The sequence below is a fragment of the Carassius auratus genome, unplaced genomic scaffold, assembly GCF_003368295.1.
Source record: "Carassius auratus strain Wakin unplaced genomic scaffold, ASM336829v1 scaf_tig00030572, whole genome shotgun sequence".
NCBI lineage: Eukaryota > Metazoa > Chordata > Actinopteri > Cypriniformes > Cyprinidae > Carassius > Carassius auratus.
Genome location: NW_020525866.1, coordinates 71,625 through 89,631, shown reverse-complemented (window position 1 = coordinate 89,631; position 18,007 = coordinate 71,625). Strand labels below are relative to the sequence as shown.

The 18,007-nt window shown below is 37.1% G+C and overlaps 2 protein-coding genes and 1 non-coding gene across 6 annotated transcripts; 2 read left to right on the top strand and 1 right to left on the bottom strand.

Moving 5' to 3' along the window:
- The first annotated feature begins 1,152 nt into the window (after positions 1–1,152).
- On the top strand, positions 1,153–1,235 carry trnal-uaa (transfer RNA leucine (anticodon UAA)). Its single transcript has one exon. It is a non-coding gene; the product is annotated as a tRNA-Leu (tRNA).
- Positions 1,236–3,815: 2,580 nt separating this feature from the next.
- On the top strand, positions 3,816–11,894 carry LOC113080265 (elongation factor 1-delta-like). 4 transcript variants are annotated; one of them, XM_026252468.1, is made up of 9 exons: positions 3,816–3,870; positions 7,073–7,193; positions 7,528–7,599; positions 9,185–9,250; positions 9,654–9,741; positions 10,110–10,210; positions 10,294–10,494; positions 10,573–10,767; positions 11,766–11,894. In XM_026252468.1, the coding sequence occupies exons 2-9, from the start codon at positions 7,080–7,082 to the stop codon at positions 11,802–11,804; spliced, it is 876 nt and encodes a 291-aa protein (XP_026108253.1). In that variant the 5' UTR covers positions 3,816–3,870; positions 7,073–7,079; the 3' UTR covers positions 11,805–11,894. The 4 variants fall into 4 exon arrangements, with proteins under 4 accessions (XP_026108253.1, XP_026108255.1, XP_026108254.1 ...); XM_026252470.1 differs by lacking the exon at positions 7,528–7,599; XM_026252469.1 differs by lacking the exon at positions 9,185–9,250.
- A 247-nt stretch (positions 11,895–12,141) lies between these two features.
- LOC113080262 (tripartite motif-containing protein 16-like) lies at positions 12,142–16,920 on the bottom strand. Its single transcript, XM_026252464.1, has 7 exons — positions 15,913–16,920; positions 15,742–15,828; positions 15,006–15,239; positions 14,635–14,794; positions 13,687–13,749; positions 13,519–13,572; positions 12,142–12,728 (listed from the first exon to the last, which is right to left on the bottom strand). The coding sequence occupies exons 1-7, from the start codon at positions 16,555–16,557 to the stop codon at positions 12,190–12,192; spliced, it is 1,782 nt and encodes a 593-aa protein (XP_026108249.1). The 5' UTR covers positions 16,558–16,920; the 3' UTR covers positions 12,142–12,189.
- Positions 16,921–18,007: the final 1,087 nt, after the last annotated feature.

Genomic DNA, 18,007 nt, shown 5'->3' with positions numbered 1-18,007 from the left:
TCCAAAAGAAAGGGCCTGATCTTCTTGATGTCGAATAAAGCAAATCTGCAGGACTGGACAGTTTTAGCAATGTGGTCTGAGAAAGCAGCTGATCATCAATCATACCTCCAAGGCTTCTGGCTGTTTTTGGAGTAATGGTTGATGTGATAAACTGGATTGTTAAATTGTGATGATGCAGTTCTGCAGTTCTGTCTTGGCAAGGTTGAGTTGAAGGTGATGGTCCTTCATCAATTGTCTGCTAGACAAGCTGAGATGTGAGCAGCTATCATCAGATCATTAGGAAGTAATAAGAGGAAGATTTGATCATTTTTGTCATGTTTTCCTTCCGTTTCTATTTTGTTTTCAGTGGTTAATGTTTTGTGTTTAAAATTCAATAGACAAAATTTCACTGTGGTTTCAAAGTCCACTCCTGGAAGAAGTTTATTGTGCTCTAATCTGAGAGATCAAAAAAGATCTAAAAATGTTTGAGTAAATTCAAAGACGAGACGTCATTGAAAATTAATAACCAAACTAAATACTTCATAATGTGGGATTAAAAGAAATCTCAAAATACAACTGGTAGAATTATGGTATATCAATATTTGTGTATAATGGTGGTACTTCACCTCCATTCAGCAAGACACTTGACCCAACATTTGTCCAGAGGTACTATTCCTGCATTTAGTGACTATTTATAAATTGATTAATTTGTCAAAGAAATTCCTATACATTCAGATTTATTTCTATAGCCATTTTAACATGAAATCATTCCAAAACAGAGCCACAACTTTCAGTGAGCAAACCAATGGATTTCTCTTACAACACACACAACAAAGTAGATAAACAACAAAGCAACAACAAAGTAGCTTATTGGGGATCATTTAAACCGAGATGCATTTCTAATTATTAACACACTTTTTTTGTAGAAGTGAAAGCTTATTCCATGTAAACTGTATGTCTGTATCAGTAACATGATTCTAATGTGTCTGACTGTTTATGCTAACACTCACAAAGTTTTTAAGTCTTACTAGCTTTTACATTTGCACAATTTAAATATAAACAGGGATACTGAGGACAAATGATTTGAAATTGTTATGTATTGTTCTGTAATTGTGGATGTAAATGTACTCATTGCCACAATGACTCTCCCGGCTGCAGTGATGCAAATAGGAGACCAGGATGGCCGAGTGGTTAAGGCGTTGGACTTAAGATCCAATGGACACATGTCCTCGTGGGTTCAAACCCCACTCCTGGTAAACACCTTTCTTTAAGAAACCCAAAAATATGGTCCCCGTGAGGTGACATGTCTGGTTCACGTAATTATGTCATGGCCACGACATAATAACTCGTGGGAACATGGTAATATGTTGTGGCCAGGAGATAACTTTGTTGAGGTAGCAACATCCTTATGTCGTGGGCTCATTTCTCGTGGCCACGACTTCTTATGGTGAGGGAAGGACATATTTTTCTCATGGCCATCAGTTTAATGCTTAAACAAACCTACAATCTTGTAATTAATGCGTCTTTTTCTTGTGTAATATTTTTATATTGTTATTATATTATTAGCCTATATTATTGTTTATATTTTTATATTTGTTTATATTAATTTGATCCCTTAATTTTCAATCTCTTTATTTAACATTCTGAATAATTTGTAAATAATAGCCTACTGAAAATGCTCGACATACCAATTAAGCATTGATTATGATGCCTGGAATTTTTGCTGGAGTGCAGTTTCAAATATAGGATCATTTTTGTAATCGAGCTACTCCAGTTTACTCAAGGAGTCGTGTCAGCCCTAATCCCAATACATCATAAACAGTCTCTCCACACTAGTGGCTTCCAGATTTCTCACTACCATGGTGTTATAATCAGAGAAAAACCCGCCCATGACAGACTCTGCCCTAATTAGCATATACACAGCCCTGAGTGAGAAGCAGCAGTCCGCCATTACTGTTCTCTTGCTGTAGCTGCTGGAGGTACAATGCTAAAGAGCAATTAAAAGTGTTTGTGATTTGGGATGCACCAAAGAACACAAGGAGTCTCCATAGGCCGCTGAGGACACGGTGGTTAAATGTAATTTTCGAAGGAAATATCCTCCCCAAAAAAGAAACAACAACAAAAAAAAGCTCTTTGAAGCTCCGCTCTCTTCTGAAAAGCACCAGCTCATTTTCACCTTAGGGGGACAAATACTGCGCGTTTTGGCTCATATCCTAAACAATTACAATTTTACAGAGCTATGAAAAAATTAATACTGTGGGGGATTTTGATATAAAACTTCACATACACACTCTGAGGACATTCAGAGAACAATTGGAAATATTGTATAAAATGCATTCTATGCGCACCTTTAATGTTAATTCCTTAAATGTTTTATCCATTTTTGATAATCCTGGGTTGCTATTGTCACACAGGTTTGTTTACGCATTAAACTCGTTGTCCACAAGAAAAATATGTAGTTCCTTCAAACATAAGAAATTTGTTAAGGATGCCGTTCCTTCAAAATGTTATTGTGGCCATGCCATAATATCACATTCCCAACAAGTTTAATATGACATTCCCATTAACTTAATATCATGTGGACACGACATTATAACTCATGGGAACGTGATAATATGTTGTAAAAAAAAAAATCTAAGTGAACCGACCATGTCATCTCCCGGGACCGTACATAATTAAAGCTGCGGTAGGGGAACTTTTGACGCTCTAGCCGGTTAATAAACAGAACTGCTTGCGTCCTGCGAAAAGAACATCGTAGCCGGAACTACTTCTCTCTGTTTATGTCTATGAAGAATCACAAAGGTACTGGGTTACTCCGCCGCGGTATCCCCGAAGCAATTTAAAATAGTCCGAATATAAACACTTATTATAGGTGCACCCTAGTGATTCAGGACAAGCCAAAAACACGGTTTGGAAAATGGATTCATGGTGTACTTGCCTATTATTATACATTTTTCTACATTTTGAACACAAACAAAGTTACGGACCGCAGCTCTGATTGGTTATTTTTTACCGGGAGCGATGGAGTTTCTGCAAATGGCAATAGGACCACTGGGAGGAGCCAGAGGAGCTTGATTTTTTTCACAGATTATCTGTCTCATATTCTACTGTCAGGACATAATGACAGGTTTAATAAATATTTAAAAATATTTTTTTTTACAAAAGTTCCCTACAGCACCTTTAATAGGCCCTTGCATTTGTATTTACATCACTTTGGTTTTGGGCAAACTGCTCAACAGATCATTAGATATATTATTGATCTGGAATCCTGTTTGCAGATTGGCAAAACGTGACTGTATTGTATCATATAGTATTGAGTTCTGTCAAGTCATCAAAAAATTACTATAATAAATAATAATGAGATTCTGATATAAAAGTAGCTTATAAGACATTTAAAATGATAAAATAATTTCAATTTTGAAGTACTTTATTAGACTAAATACATAAATGGTGACTGAAAAGAAAATATAATGCTAAAATAAAATGTTGGTTTATAATAGTCTATCTGAGTATTAATCGTATTAATGTGCAGCTGTTAGCTCGGGCACAAGGCAGAATGTTTCCTTGCAACGTAGTATAGGGAATGTACCATCTCTGTTCTGAGGGGTGACGTACATCAAAGGTCTGCATTTTAATAACACTTCACCAACTCGTACTTGTTGTATAAGATTAAAATAAACACTTTAGTCAAGTATCACAATATATTAATGCTAAACCTGTATATCCTACATCCGCCGTCTTGTCATATGAAGAGTGACAATTTAAGGAGAACCCCTCCGTCAGCTATTAGGCGCGAGTCACCTGGTTTTCCTCTATCTCTTTCTGTATTACGGAGTACGCGGCGGATAAGTTTCAACTCGAACCGCTTGTCACTTAACAAACTCTTCGAAAGTAAGTCAAACTTTAGTTTTCACTAACATTATAGTCGGTAAATATATTTCCACCTTATTAGTTACAGTTGAAGCTGTTCCGCTGTGAGTGTCGCGCCACGGTGGCTTCATATGAAACTCATCCCGAGTTTAATCGCTGCAGAATTTTAACCTCCTAACGTTAATTTAACCCTACTTCAGTAGACTGCATTACGCATCACCACGTATACAGTTAATTAGACGTGAATAAAAAAACTTAATGTTTTTCACGAGTCTCCATGTTTATAAAACTTTAGCATGTGGAGTTGACAGTGACAGCACGCATGGAAGTTTCAGTGTATTTTTCATGTGTATGAACAGGTTGGATCACATAATGCATCTGTAACGGATCTGTATGTGTCATCTAATCCTGACTACAGGTCTCTTGCTGGTTAAATCTGGGTTATTAGACGTGTAACTCTGGTTTATTTGCCTCTTGTGTCCTACAAACCAGTTTCAGTCACAGTGCCTCCCCTTTTTTAATATGTATGTATAAAAACGGGCATCTATTTCTCTGGTGATATGAATTTCACTACTTTTAAAGACCAGTGTATATTTAATGACATTGCATGAATATAAAATAAGTTAAATAATATTTAGTTTCATTCTTTGCATTTAAAGACCACTTGATGGGGATGGCAAACAATGAAATGTAACTTTTTAATACTTAATGGTGTTTAAACACAATTTTTGTCTCCCAACACTGGACACTGTGTAACCAAGTACACCTAAGTAATTTAAATAATGTCGTTCACTACTTGTATTAAATTTATGTGAATTTGAGAACAAAAACTGTCTTTACACATTTTGCATCTGACTGGGCTGCGATAGCTGCAATCTGGCTCTGTCTTTTGTGGGCCACTGGTGTCAGTACTTGGAGATCATTTCTTAGCGCCCTCCTAGTAATAGTTTAAATGCTCATTGATAAAAGGAAGGTGAAAAGCCCTGTCAGCACTTGTTTGCTCTGAAAAACTCAGCAGATGAGTTTGGAAATGCAATGGATGGTGTGTTTGTGATTGAATCTCAGACTAAAGAATACTTACTAGTAGTTTAGGAGTTTGGATTTAGTCAGAGTTTGAATTGACCGTTCACAGTGAGCTTGATTGACAGGCAATCTGACCAGTCAGAATGTGGATATTTTCACTCGTTCATTCCATTCTGAAAATCAGGGTTCAGAAAAAGAAGGTTGTTTCCATCATGGTCTGACCTCTCAGGGGCATTAGTTTAGAGAAGGTTTGGTTCAACCGTGGCATATATGAGCAGGCAGACGATTTCTTATCAATCCTTGTTGAGCGCAGGGACTGGGACACCTCAGGTTTTTTCATCCTAAAAGATTGAATTCCCCATACCATTGTCTTCAGGGCTAAATGCAATGTTGCACGACAACTGCAAGAGGAGGAGAACCAAACATACACCCATTCCTATGCATCACATCAACAGCAGCAGGGTTCAACCCATCAGCGCTCCTCGTCTGAACCCGATCGGCAGCTCCCAAAAAGTCTTCTCTGAGACCGAACGCACCCCTCAGGAAAGGGACAAGTATAGCTAGTTAGGGAGATGGGACAGTTGACTTTTTACGGAACTACATTCTCATTTATTGAACTGTGTGTCTTGTAAGTTGTTTGTGGATTTTATTAAATATTTTTCCACCTTTCAAAAGCTTCAACCTGGTTTGTGTCCCCTTTGGCTGCTGGGTGAATGCTGATCAGTGTAAATCTAATCCGAGGGCTTTGGCACGCAAAATCTGTCCCATTGTCTCTAAACCGTGTCAGCAAAAAATAAATGAAAGGCGTTTTAGTGGTTGAGTGAACTTTTACAATCAATCCAAATAACAGTTCTACAAACTCTATGTGAATGCAAGACCTAATATAATATAACATAAAATAATTACGTTTTTCCTGCATCATGTAGTTTGTTTTTTATGGGGAATATGAGTTTACTATTGATCATCTGCAGTCTTTAATTTATCGTTCTGAATAACTGTTTCTGACTCTGACAGTGAAGGCCTGTTCACGCTAAGAATGAATGGTTAGATCAGAACGAGTAAGTAATGAAGGGTTTGTTCACAACAAGAGCTCTTTGACTTGCTTGATACAAAGATGCAGTGCATCTCACAATAAATTTTACTCCACTAATGCAAAAATACTAGCCATCTGATAATACTACTTTCACTTGCTTCAAGAAGTGACAATGTATGGAAATGTACGGTATATATGAATAATATGTTTGTATTAAATTGTGATAGGTAAATTCTACGCAGACTGCAAGCGATGTGATTGGTCTGCTAGAGCTCCTTCCTCTGAGTTTTGTGTTTTACATGTGCACTTTAATATATCTTAATGTTAAAGCTTCTTATATAAAATGAAACAAAGCATAGACCAAGCTTCTTGTAAATTATTATACTACATCGCATTATACATCAGTAGTTGTCTGCAACAAACAATGTTGATCTGCTGTGATACAAGCCACCATCACAGCTATAATGTCACACACAAGTTTTGTTTCTCAATGTTTACATTAACTTAATAGCTTGTATACCGAGAGTGTTAAGTATAAATTGACTGTTTACATGAATACTGAAGACGTGCATTTTGACATTTTTGTATGTATTTGGCTGTTTATGCACAATAAGGCACATGCTCTCAGATATGTCTCTGTGCGCGAGTCCTGAACTGAGCACTTGAATGTTTAAAATTGTAAGGTGCAAATGATAAATTCCGTCGTCTGTTGCAAGCGTAATCTTTTCCCATATTACAAGCGTGGAAACTGTGGGAATCGGCCCCGTGCCAAAAATCGAACCCTGTGTGAACTAAAACAATATTTGAGTACAAAAAAAGAGTGCTTGAATGTGGTAAAATCTCTAATAATGATTTCTGTACTGAAATTATAATTGTAAGGATCCAAAATTAAGAGAACCAATAGAAAATAAAAAATTCGGTAACCACTATATGACCATAATGTGTGGTAATATAGTGGAGGACATATGCATTCATATATATGGATGGTGCTTGGCTTGTTTGGCTTCATTTATACTTGTTTGTGTAAGGCTTATGCACACTCCTGAATGAATTACATGACAAATGAATGAAAGGCATTTCAATTCCACCCCCCCCCCCCTGCTTTTTTCTAAAGCTCAGTGCTTGCTCTTTGACACAAACTCTCACGTCTCATTTTTTCTTTTTTAGCATCACAATGAGTGGACTTCAGGGACTCGCCCAGGAGAACATCTGGTTCGACAAGTCCAGATACGACGAGGCTGAGAAACGCTTCTACGAGGGCGAAAACGGCATCCCGCAAACATCTCAGGTACTGCCCCCTACAGACCCGGATGTCAGAGCAAAGCACAATTCGAGGGTCTAAAATGTCCTCATTTGGGTTTTCACACAAACTGGTAATTGTCTCATTGAATGAGGGTGACAGAATTCTCATGGAGAGGCATGAATTCCTGTTTACTCAGCTGCTGTACGTCCATCTATCATCTGCTTTTCCAGGTTTACTTTAAGCTCCTATGCTGAATAGTCTGCACTGACAGCGCTTCTGTACACACCTGTGTATTTTTTGTTTGCTTGCTTGCTTGCTTACTCTCTGCCTCTTGCTGGTTGTTTGACATGGGCCTTTTTACCCCGGTATACCCTTCCAGGAGAAAGATGCTAGTTCCATCCTGCAGGACATTGCTAAAGCCCGACAGAATATCCAGCAATCCCTAGCCGGAGTGAGTACTGCCCCCAAAATATGAAAGTATCTCATTATTGGAGCATACTGAATTGGTACTGTAATCTTCTTGTGAAGCGCATTTAACTACTCAATAACTGTCGTCCTGCATGGGACCAGTTTGAAGGGCTGATTTAATTCCACTTTATGAAGCTTTAACTAAGTTGGAGGTGAAATTAACAGAACAGTTTTTAGTTCAGCTGCCGATCACACACAAGACTGAAAGCTACAGTACAAACACTCGCCCTCCCTAAATGTCCCAGTGCTATTTTAGTATGTTTTACAGAACCCTCTCTGAGCCCCTGGCAGGGAGAGAAAAAAATCAGCTGTAGTTCTGGATTAATAAACTGCATGGAGATTACTAACCCATGTACACACTTTATGAACTAAATAAGGATTTGGCAGATTAATGTTTGTTTCGTTCTGAATTTAAATGTAAACATGAAATTATTTAAATTATTTTTAATTATCAAAACAATAAAAAATAAATTGATGCTGGAATATCTTTGATTTCAAAGATTGATCCCTTACATAAATGTTTGTTAATTATAATTTTATAATGTCAACAAAGAAAATCGGATAAATGTCAGTGGGCAGTATTTAGTAAGCAAATTCATTTTGTGGATTGGTTTTTATTTTCTTGAAAACACCTAAATGATCAAAATGTACTTGCCAGATAGATAAAAGTTTGAATCAGATTGGATGTGAATAGTTTCCCAAAACAGAGAGAAGCTCCCACAGTCTTTTCTCACTGAAGCTGCAGTATTTGGTTCTTCTGTCAGCAGTTACTTGACACCTTTCTTATCAAAACAATATGATTACTAGACACTTAAGAAAACTCAAATGCATTGATTAAGAATCAGAGTTCACCTCAAATATTTTAAATGGTCCAATTGTGTGCACCTAAAAGCACTTGGCTGCAGTAAACGGTCTTGTCGTGCAAGTATGTCTAGCAAGATCTCCTTCCCAGCATGACATCTTTTGTTGTGTTTGTGCATGGGCAGGATATTAGTGTGTGTTTGTGGTTAACGCTTTTGTGCAAGCTACATGTTCTGTTCAAGCAAACCGAGCTCACGGTTAGGAAAGATATATGCACAAATCAAACACTGTTTACAAGTTAAAACAGTCCTAAAAACACATGTGGGTGGATTTTATGTGAGAGGACAACAGGAAATGGACTTTATCACTGGAGGAAGAATTATGGATTACAGACCAGAAGCAACATGTTACAGTTAAAGTGATGTAATGCTAAATTTCTTCAAATCTGTTCTGATGTGGAAACCAACTCCTCTACATCTTGCATGGCCTGAGGATGAGTATATTTTAAGCAGATTTTCATTTTTGGGTGATCTTGTCCTTTTAAATGAGCCGTGTTGTAACATGAAGGTCATTAAATAACCAGTTTAAAGTGAAGCAAAAAACTGAGGGCCAAAGAAAACATTTAATGCATGCATGCATCTCCTCTCTGATCGCTTTCTTTCTTTGCATTTTAATAGAGCAACACTCTGTTGTTGTCATAGTAGTTTGTCTCTGTGTCTTTCTCTGACTTGTTTTCTGGTTGTGGTGGTTAAATGTAAAACTTTCAGGTGAAGACCGCTCTACATGGTAGTAAAGGGCACACTCGCGCACAAAAACCACGGGAGAGGAAGACCGTAAGTGCAGTGCTGCGGTTCAGCCTGACGTCTGTGTGAAAAGCATGTGAATGGAGCCTGTAGCAGTGTGGATCATATACCCATTACTGCCTGACACTTTCAAAACAGCCTGTTTTCTGTGAGACTGGTGTTTTAAGGACATCATGCATGACTGTTTTCATGCATTGGTTTAATGTTTTAGCCTTCACCAAAGTAAACTGCATGCAAATTCAGTGTTTCAAACGGAAACCACATTATTCAAAATATCATACTATCATGCTTCCACATGATTTTCTGTGGTTTTTGAGGTTGACAAACCTTTTGTTTGCATGTCTGCAGTCGCAGCCCTGCATGGTGTGTTTTTGCAGTAAGCGCCCTGAGATGTAATTCACTAACGTTCAGTTCTTCTCCATCTGATTTGCAGAGTCAGAATGCCAGCAAGTCTGAGGATCAGAGTGAGCTCGTCTCTCGTCTAAAGAGTCTGGAACAGGACAATAAGAATCTGCACAAAGGTACGCATTAGAAGACACAGACAGACATGATGGCTGTTCCACAATCAAATGAGTTCCCTACCTAGTCAGCAATTTCCCAGTTCCTGATGTGAAGTCTGTTGGATGCTGCATAAGGGGTGTTCACAAACAACAGTGATTTGCAGTGACAAAGAGATGATGGAGGTCATTCGTTCTCAGTGTGTGTTGACAGTTGTCAACAGAGAATGTGGTCATGTCCATAAATGCAGCACAGCTGAGAAACGTTCAGCTTTATGCAAATGAGGAATGATGCAGCAACTACTAATCTTCTGAACTTTCAATTTGTGTTCGTGATTGTGTTGAAGCGGCTCGTGATCATTGTGAGATTAATAGAGCTGTTAATTTTCCAGTGGTGGATGATCTGAGAGCAGTGCTGTCCAAACTGGAGACCAGAATGGCTTTACTGGAAAAGAGCCAAGCGCCTGCTTCAAAGACTGTTACCGTTACAAAGGTAGATGTGAGATCCTGCCTCTTTGAACTCATATTTGTGCACTGAACAAATTCAGCTATCATTCATAATCCTTTCATCTGAAGGCTGCTCCTGTCCAGAAGCCCAAGGTTGAGAAACACAATGGCGCTGACGACGACGATGATGATATTGACCTCTTTGGTAGTGATGAAGAAGATGAGGAGGCAGAGCGCATCAAAGCAGAGAGGGTGAAGGAATACGCCCAGAGGAAAGCCAAAAAACCAGCCCTCATCGCCAAATCCTCCATCCTGCTGGACGTCAAGCCTGTATGAGACCGCACTCACAATCTTTAAAGTGTCAAGTATAATTCCTCAGTTTCTAATATATGGTTTTTCATTGATCAGTGGGACGACGAGACGGATATGTCGAAGCTGGAGGAGTGCGTGCGCTCCATACAGATGGACGGCCTCCTGTGGGGAGCCTCTAAGCTGGTTCCTGTCGGCTATGGCATCAAAAAGCTGCAGATCAGCTGTGTGGTAGAAGATGATAAAGTGGGAACAGACATTCTGGAAGAGGAGATCACCAAATTTGAGGATTACGTAAGTGCAGGATGAATCGAAGAATGTTTCACCTCAAAATCAAAAGAAAAGCTGTATGTTGTATAAAGAAAATGAAATACAAGTTGTTTTTGTATTGTGCCTTTATATTAGATTCCACTTACATCCAGTAATCGTTTTATATATTGCAGTAAAATACTTATAATTTTATAATGATGTGTGCTTTGCAAATATATTATTACATTAAAGTAACTTTAATAAAATAATTTTAAGAAAATGTGTGAGGGGAAAAATACAATTTGTCAAGAAAATAAAGATATAATATACCATGAAAAAAAAATATTGGTCTTGAATATAGGCTAAATGTATGCATTATATGGTACATTTTAAAAGCTAAATATTTTTTTTATATAGTTATTGTATATACTGCAGTACAATATATTCTACAATTATTTTACAGTCCATAAACACTTGACAGATGTATTTATTGCATAATATAATTTTTTATAAAACAGTGGACAAATTATGAGGACAAATGAACAGTTGCAATGAAAAGAAATTAAACAATTATACAAATATTAATAAATAAATATTGGATAGCATTTTTTATATAAAATAGTTAATTTCATAGTTTCTTATCATAGTTTTTATACTGCAGTAAAATACTGATTTTTTTAAATTATGTATTAGTATGCAAGTGTGTATTTATTTGTTGTATTCCATTACTACAGTAACTGTAATAAATAATTGAGGACACATTGTGAGGGAATTAACTTAATTGTCATGAAAATAAAACTTATGTAAATTTATATTTAATTAATTATAATGGAAATTATCACAATGACCAAAAAAAAAAAAAAAAACATTGGTCTACATTTATTCACAATATACTTTTACATTTACATTTTATTTATGGCTCGGGTCAAGTTCTTGACTTTTTTTTTTTTTTTTAGATTGAAATTTTGATTACATTATAAACTGTTAGGAAAAATATTTAAAGATATTATTGACCAATACTACATGAATTCCTCTTTTTGTAGGTCCAGAGTGTCGACATCGCTGCCTTCAACAAGATCTGAGCCTCTCGCCTCAAACAACCACCTCACACTGGGTTACTGCTGCTTTTATATCACACGGTTACCAATAAACTGTTCAGCCACGTCAACCAACTTGCTGTATTCACTGTCTTTATTTATATGCTCTTTATTCATGTCCTGGTTTTACAAATTTTCTTTATATTCACCTTTTTGTTTTTTAATGGTAAGTTCACCCAAAAATGAAAATGGTAATTCCAACAAAAATATATATCGAGGTCAGAGTGCTACTTTTTATGATGTTGCATGGGCAGTTTAGCCTCTACAATAACAAGTGATGAGAGAAAAACATAAAGGTGAGTGAATGACATGCTTTTTGATTTTTAGGTGAACTATCCATTGAAACAAAATGAGAGCACATAATGCATAACTAAGCTGAAAAGCTGAAAGTTTGACAGAGTTTCAAAGTAGATCCAAGTCCGACCCAGAAACCAGGATAGAGAGGCTGAGTGAATGTAGTTTGCTCTCGATGCAGCAAAATCATGGTATCGTCTGCCAGAGAAATGCAATAAAATGCCAGCGTTCCAGCTCTGTGATCAAGATACACGCCAACTCTGTGAGGCATTGGAGTGTGTATTTCTACACTAAACTTATTGTGCTGGAACAAACAAAGAGAATCTGAGAAATCCAAGCTCCACGATTTTGAGTTGCATCCCAGTTTTTGGTCCATATTTCCTCCAGTTCTGTAGGAAACACCAATAGAAACTCCTCCACCATCTCTCCACTCCACCTCCCAATATCCACGTCCAGAAAGAGCTTCTTTGCACAAGACTTGAGTCCAGCTGATGAAGCGCTCTGGGTGATCGGGGTACGGCTGTGGCTCGTGGTCAGTCGTGACCTCTGTACGGTCTCCAGAAAGGCGGAGGAAAGAGTTGGCTGTGTTTGAGTCTAATGTCAAATCGCAGGAGTCTGAAAGAGAGAGGATACTTTACTAAGAAGTCCCTTTAAGGAAAGCGTCCGATGTCATCCACTTCCAGCTATTTTTAGCTTTACAAAACGGCTCATTTTGCAGGGTGATATTTCAAACTGGTGTGTTTTACCTTATTATTTTAATGTTTTAATTAAAAACTCTAGTTTGTGGTGCAAACTCTTTCACCTATTACTGCACTTTGATATTCTTCTTTTTGATATTTCCCTACAGCGGCTAATGAACCAAAAGTCTTGCACATTGACAGAAAATGGCTTAATTCCACATTATTGAAAAATAAGGTGGATAGTAACCGCCTACAAAGTTGCAATTGTGAAAAAAAAAAAAGAATTGTGACATGTAAACGACAATTAGAGAAGAAAGTAAATTGCAAGACAAACTCAGAATTGTTAGACAAGTTTAAAAATGCGAGTTTATATCTCACAAATCTTTTTTTTTTTTTCAGAATTGAGAGAAATAGGCTTAACTCATTTGCGAGAAACAAACTCCCAATTCCCAACTTTGCAATAGTGAGAAATACAGATGCAATTTAGAAAATATGAATAGCAAGATATAAACTTCGAATTCTGAGAAGAGTCAGAACTGTGAAAAATAAACTTGCAACTGTGAGAAGGAAAAAAACGTAGTAATCACCTTTTTATTTTTATTTTTTTACCCTGTGTCGGATATCGGTTTCCATATCTGATATTCTGCCATTAATGCTTTATAATTACTCCTATTCATAAATGATAAGAGTCTTTGCTCTCATCCAAGAATGAACTGTGAACTCACACTGTAAGAAGTCTCCTCTGGTCCTCGGCTCAGTCTGGTGTAGATGTGTATGGGCTGGAAGAGGTCAGTGGTGAACTACGTCAGAAGAGGTTTGATGTGCAGTGGTAAACATGGCTGAGTTGATGTGGTCTGATGACTCATAGCTGGGAGGGATGTGAGTGTCCGTACCTGTATCAGTGTTCAGCGGACAGCTCGGGGATATTTCAGTTGACTGATTGTGTCCTTCATCAACTGTAAATATAAGGGTATGCGCTGTCAAGAGGCGTTTGTGCATCAAACGCTGATGTTTATATCATTCTAAGTAATCAGGTGTTGAGGAAGGATTTTGCCAAGTAATGTTCCTGGATCAACATCTTTTCTTGATCCTGGATCAACATTACTGTCCAAAAACATATGCTTAACCCAATCCCTATCCCCAAACATAACCCTATTTATCCAGTGTAAAATGATAGCTGATTAATAAGTACCTAACCCTGATCTTAAGCCTAAAACTGAGATTTCCTGAAAAGTTATCCCTCACTTCTGATTGGTTGAGAAAGTTGTTCCAGGAACATGTTGAACTTGGTGAAATCACATTCAAGGTCAAATAAAAATGAAGGGATTGATTTAGTGTCATTTTGGAAATGTAATTACCTTGATTTTGTGATACACCAAGACCACCATAAGCAGACTTCAAGTTATTATTATTATTATTATTATTTAATAATTAATTTAACTTTCATTTTTGACTGGTATTTATTATTGGAAATAATTTATTCTATTTTTTTTTATATTCAACTAGGTTTTGAAAAAAAAATGAACTTCATTTTTTATTTTTCAAAATTAAATTTTTTTATGTATTTATGTATTATTTTTTGTTGTTATTTTCATGTTATTTATCAACATGTTTGAATAATTTTAATACATTTTGAACATTTAATAATATGATTTAATTATAAAATATGTTATTTTGCATCATTTATAAAACTATTTTGAATGTCTAATTATTTATCAGTTAGTGAGTTCATTTATTAAACTGTTTATTTTCTGATCAGTTTATAATATCTGTTAATCATTTAAGTGGCTACTAAGTCCACCATAGTCAGCTGCATTGTGTATCTGAGTTTCTACGCTCACCTATTTCTGTGATCTTTGTCGATTCTCTGTCACAGACCTCGTTGACTTTATCACTCAGCTCTGCGAGAGCTTTTCTCAGGATCCTCAAGGAGAAGTACGGATGGACGTCGATGCTGGGCCGCCCCCCAGGGTCAGGAGGAGCGCAGAGCGTCTTATAGTTCTGCACAGGTGAGTCAGACAGGTAAAGCTAGCGTGATAGCAAACAGCAAGTAAACAAACCCACACCTTTATATTTGTTGGGCCAAATTCCCCTATAGATCCTAAACAAAGAGAATGCTATGCCATGGCCTTTGGTTCCCATTGTGTTTCAGTTTCGTAACCTCCAGCACTAATAAACAAATTCAGTTCATGTTTCAGAACCGGGACTTCACCTGCAGGAAATGGATATGATCCTCAGTGTTTGAGAGCGCTTCTAGCTCGGCCTCTCCTCGCCGGTGTTCAACTATCTGTTGATTCAGTCGTTCCAGAAGCTTCTCCGTCTGACCCAGAGCTATCCTCTCCTCACCTCTGATCAGCTCTTTCACCTCCAGATGCTTTCTTTCGATGGAGCGCAGCAGTCTGGTAAAGATCTTTTCGCTGCTGTCCTCAACCGATTGTGCTGAGCGCTAAAGCAATGATGGAAAGGATACTGTTTAACCTTCTGCCATTGTTGTTATGGGTCACACTATTAGGCTGATGATACACAGGGAAAATTTTTGAGCAATTTTGCTTGGGCACTTAATCTTTAAATCGGCCTTGGGCCCTGTGTCTCACCTGGATGCCTGTTGAAGGTGACATTTCCCAAAGTTGCCCAACAAAATTGCTAAAAAATGTATTTACAATCCAAAGAATGAAGGCAGTCCATCTTATTTTGGGATGTGGTAATAAGCTTATAAGTAAAATACTGTATATAATTAAAAATGTAGAATTTCTGCCACATACAATTGCCATATTTTATTTATTTTTTCTCACGAAGCAAGATTTTGTACCATTCTGAACTAGACATTAAAAATGCTAAATTTTGGGGTCTATGACTAAAAAGTAAGCAAAGCTCATAGATAGATTTGTTCCACCCAAAATAAGAGACCTGTTATTTTGTGATATTTTTGACACTGACAGCAGACCTACCTCGACATATTTAACAATATCTCGGAGTTCTTTCTCTCGTTCCATACACCTCTGTTTTGACTTTTTCCACGCTTCTTCAAGATGTTTCTGTTTGAAAACCACATGTGAGAATTCTGCCATCTTTGAACTCTACTTCGTGCAGTTCACTGATTCCTCTACTATTTTTGTTACCTGTATTTCCCTCCTCTCCTCTGCCACCGTCACCACGCTGTGCCCCTTGTGTCCGTCTTTGAAGCACAAACTACAAATGCATTGTTGGTCTGTGTGACAGTACACATCCCGTAACTTATTGTGTCGTGAACAGATTCTCTTCTGCGGTACTTTTGTAACTTCAGTAAGTGGATGCGTCCTGCCACGATTCCTTTCATTGTGAGGTTTCAGGTGCATCTCGCAGTAAAACGTCTGACATTTCACACAAAACCTAACAGCTTGTTGTTTCTTCCCGGTGCAAACATCACATTCGATATCCGCTGCTTTCTTGCCAGCATCTTGAATGCCGGTTCTCCTCAGTTTCTCCACAACATCTGCCAGCATGGTGTTTCTACAGAGCACAGGTTTAGGACTAAAGGTGCGTCTGCATTGAGGGCAGCTGTATTCCTCTTTCAACTCGCATTTTCTCCAGTAACCTTTAATGCACTCCATACAATAACTGTGTCCACAGGGAATGGTGACCGGCTCCCACAGCACTTCCAAGCACACCGAGCAACAAAACTGCTCCTTATCCACAGAGATATTCATTCCTGCCATTTTCTCCTTCGTGTTAGAGGACAGGGAAAAAAAGGTGGTCACCAAGGCAGGACAGAGAGAACGAGACATAAGTGTTTGTGTATGAGCTGGGCGGGAACATGCAGGTACAGTAGAAGCTTATCAGGTTTCATGGTGAAACGCCCAGAGCAGCCAATCACCAACAAGTACAGGAGGTCACCTCTGTTTTTATGCAAATATAATGTTGCAGGTGCATGAGTTTGCTTTACATGCTTCACATCATATTATATATGATCTGCTCCATCATACTGAGAAACATATTGTGAGTATTAATCACTGAAAGAATGAAGAAAGTCTGTGCTTTCAGATTATATATTAATGAGACTTTATGAAAAAAAAAATCATATTTATGTAGCAGTTTATGTGCCATTTTAGACTGCAAACAATGCAAATGTGACTTTTTTTAAGACCATTTTTGCCCATGTTCACAAAGCACTTGCCATGCAGCTACATTGTATTATTTTTATAATTTTAAAACTTTTTAGTTTTTGTTCTCTTTTAGTTATTATTTGCTATTTTCCTTATGGTTTTAAACTGGCATTTACCAATATTATTGTGTTGCCATGAGGCTTTGTGTAAAAAAAATTGAAGGTTAAACATGAAAAATGACATTAAAGTGAGATCTAACCTACAGATAGAAAGGAAATATATTTAGCTTTTTGGTTGTAAAGCAAATAAAAATACGTTTCTGTATTATATATAATCTTTATCTATATTATATATAAGTTGCATTAGTTGGTGAGTCATATTGATTCAGTAGTTGATCTGATGGATTTAGTGAGTTTATTCAGGATTATGAGATGCTAAATGATCAAATAAAAGTTGAGAGTCATAATTCTTAGATACAGTAGAAAGTCAAACATATGACATAACTCATAAGCATTTATTTGGTCTCTATAAGGTGCTCTAATTTGTCTTTTCTGTGTGTAGTGATTCTAATAAACTTGTACTAATTTGTACTTGTGTGTCGTTTTCTTCACAGTGCTTAGTTTTTTTCTACACATGAAAACACAAACTTTTAGAAATTGTGTGATCATTTCTCATTGCTAACCTGAGCTGGTCTTAATCATGAAAGAAGGCCTTGAGCCAAACATACACAACTTACTTGCATCAGAAGTGTTTGTAAGAAAATTAATTGCAAAAATTAATGATTTTATAATTTCCACCTTTAAATTAGTGAGGAGAAAAAAAAAAAAATAGATTTCAAGCACCAAGGCCATATTCATTATTATACATTTGTCCCCCAAACTTCAAGCTTTACGTATTTATAAGTTAATAAGAGAGTTTTGGACATTTTACATCTATACAGAGATGACCATCATGTTTAACACTGGTGTATTTACACTAAAGCGGTTTTGTTTATTCTAAAGCAACTGTAAACATCACATGACTGATTATACAATCCAGTCAGAATTACAGGCAGAACATTTTTTTTTTCTCGTGCAGATTGATTTTGCCTTTCATGAGGATTATACATAAATCTGTGCGATTCCAGATGTTC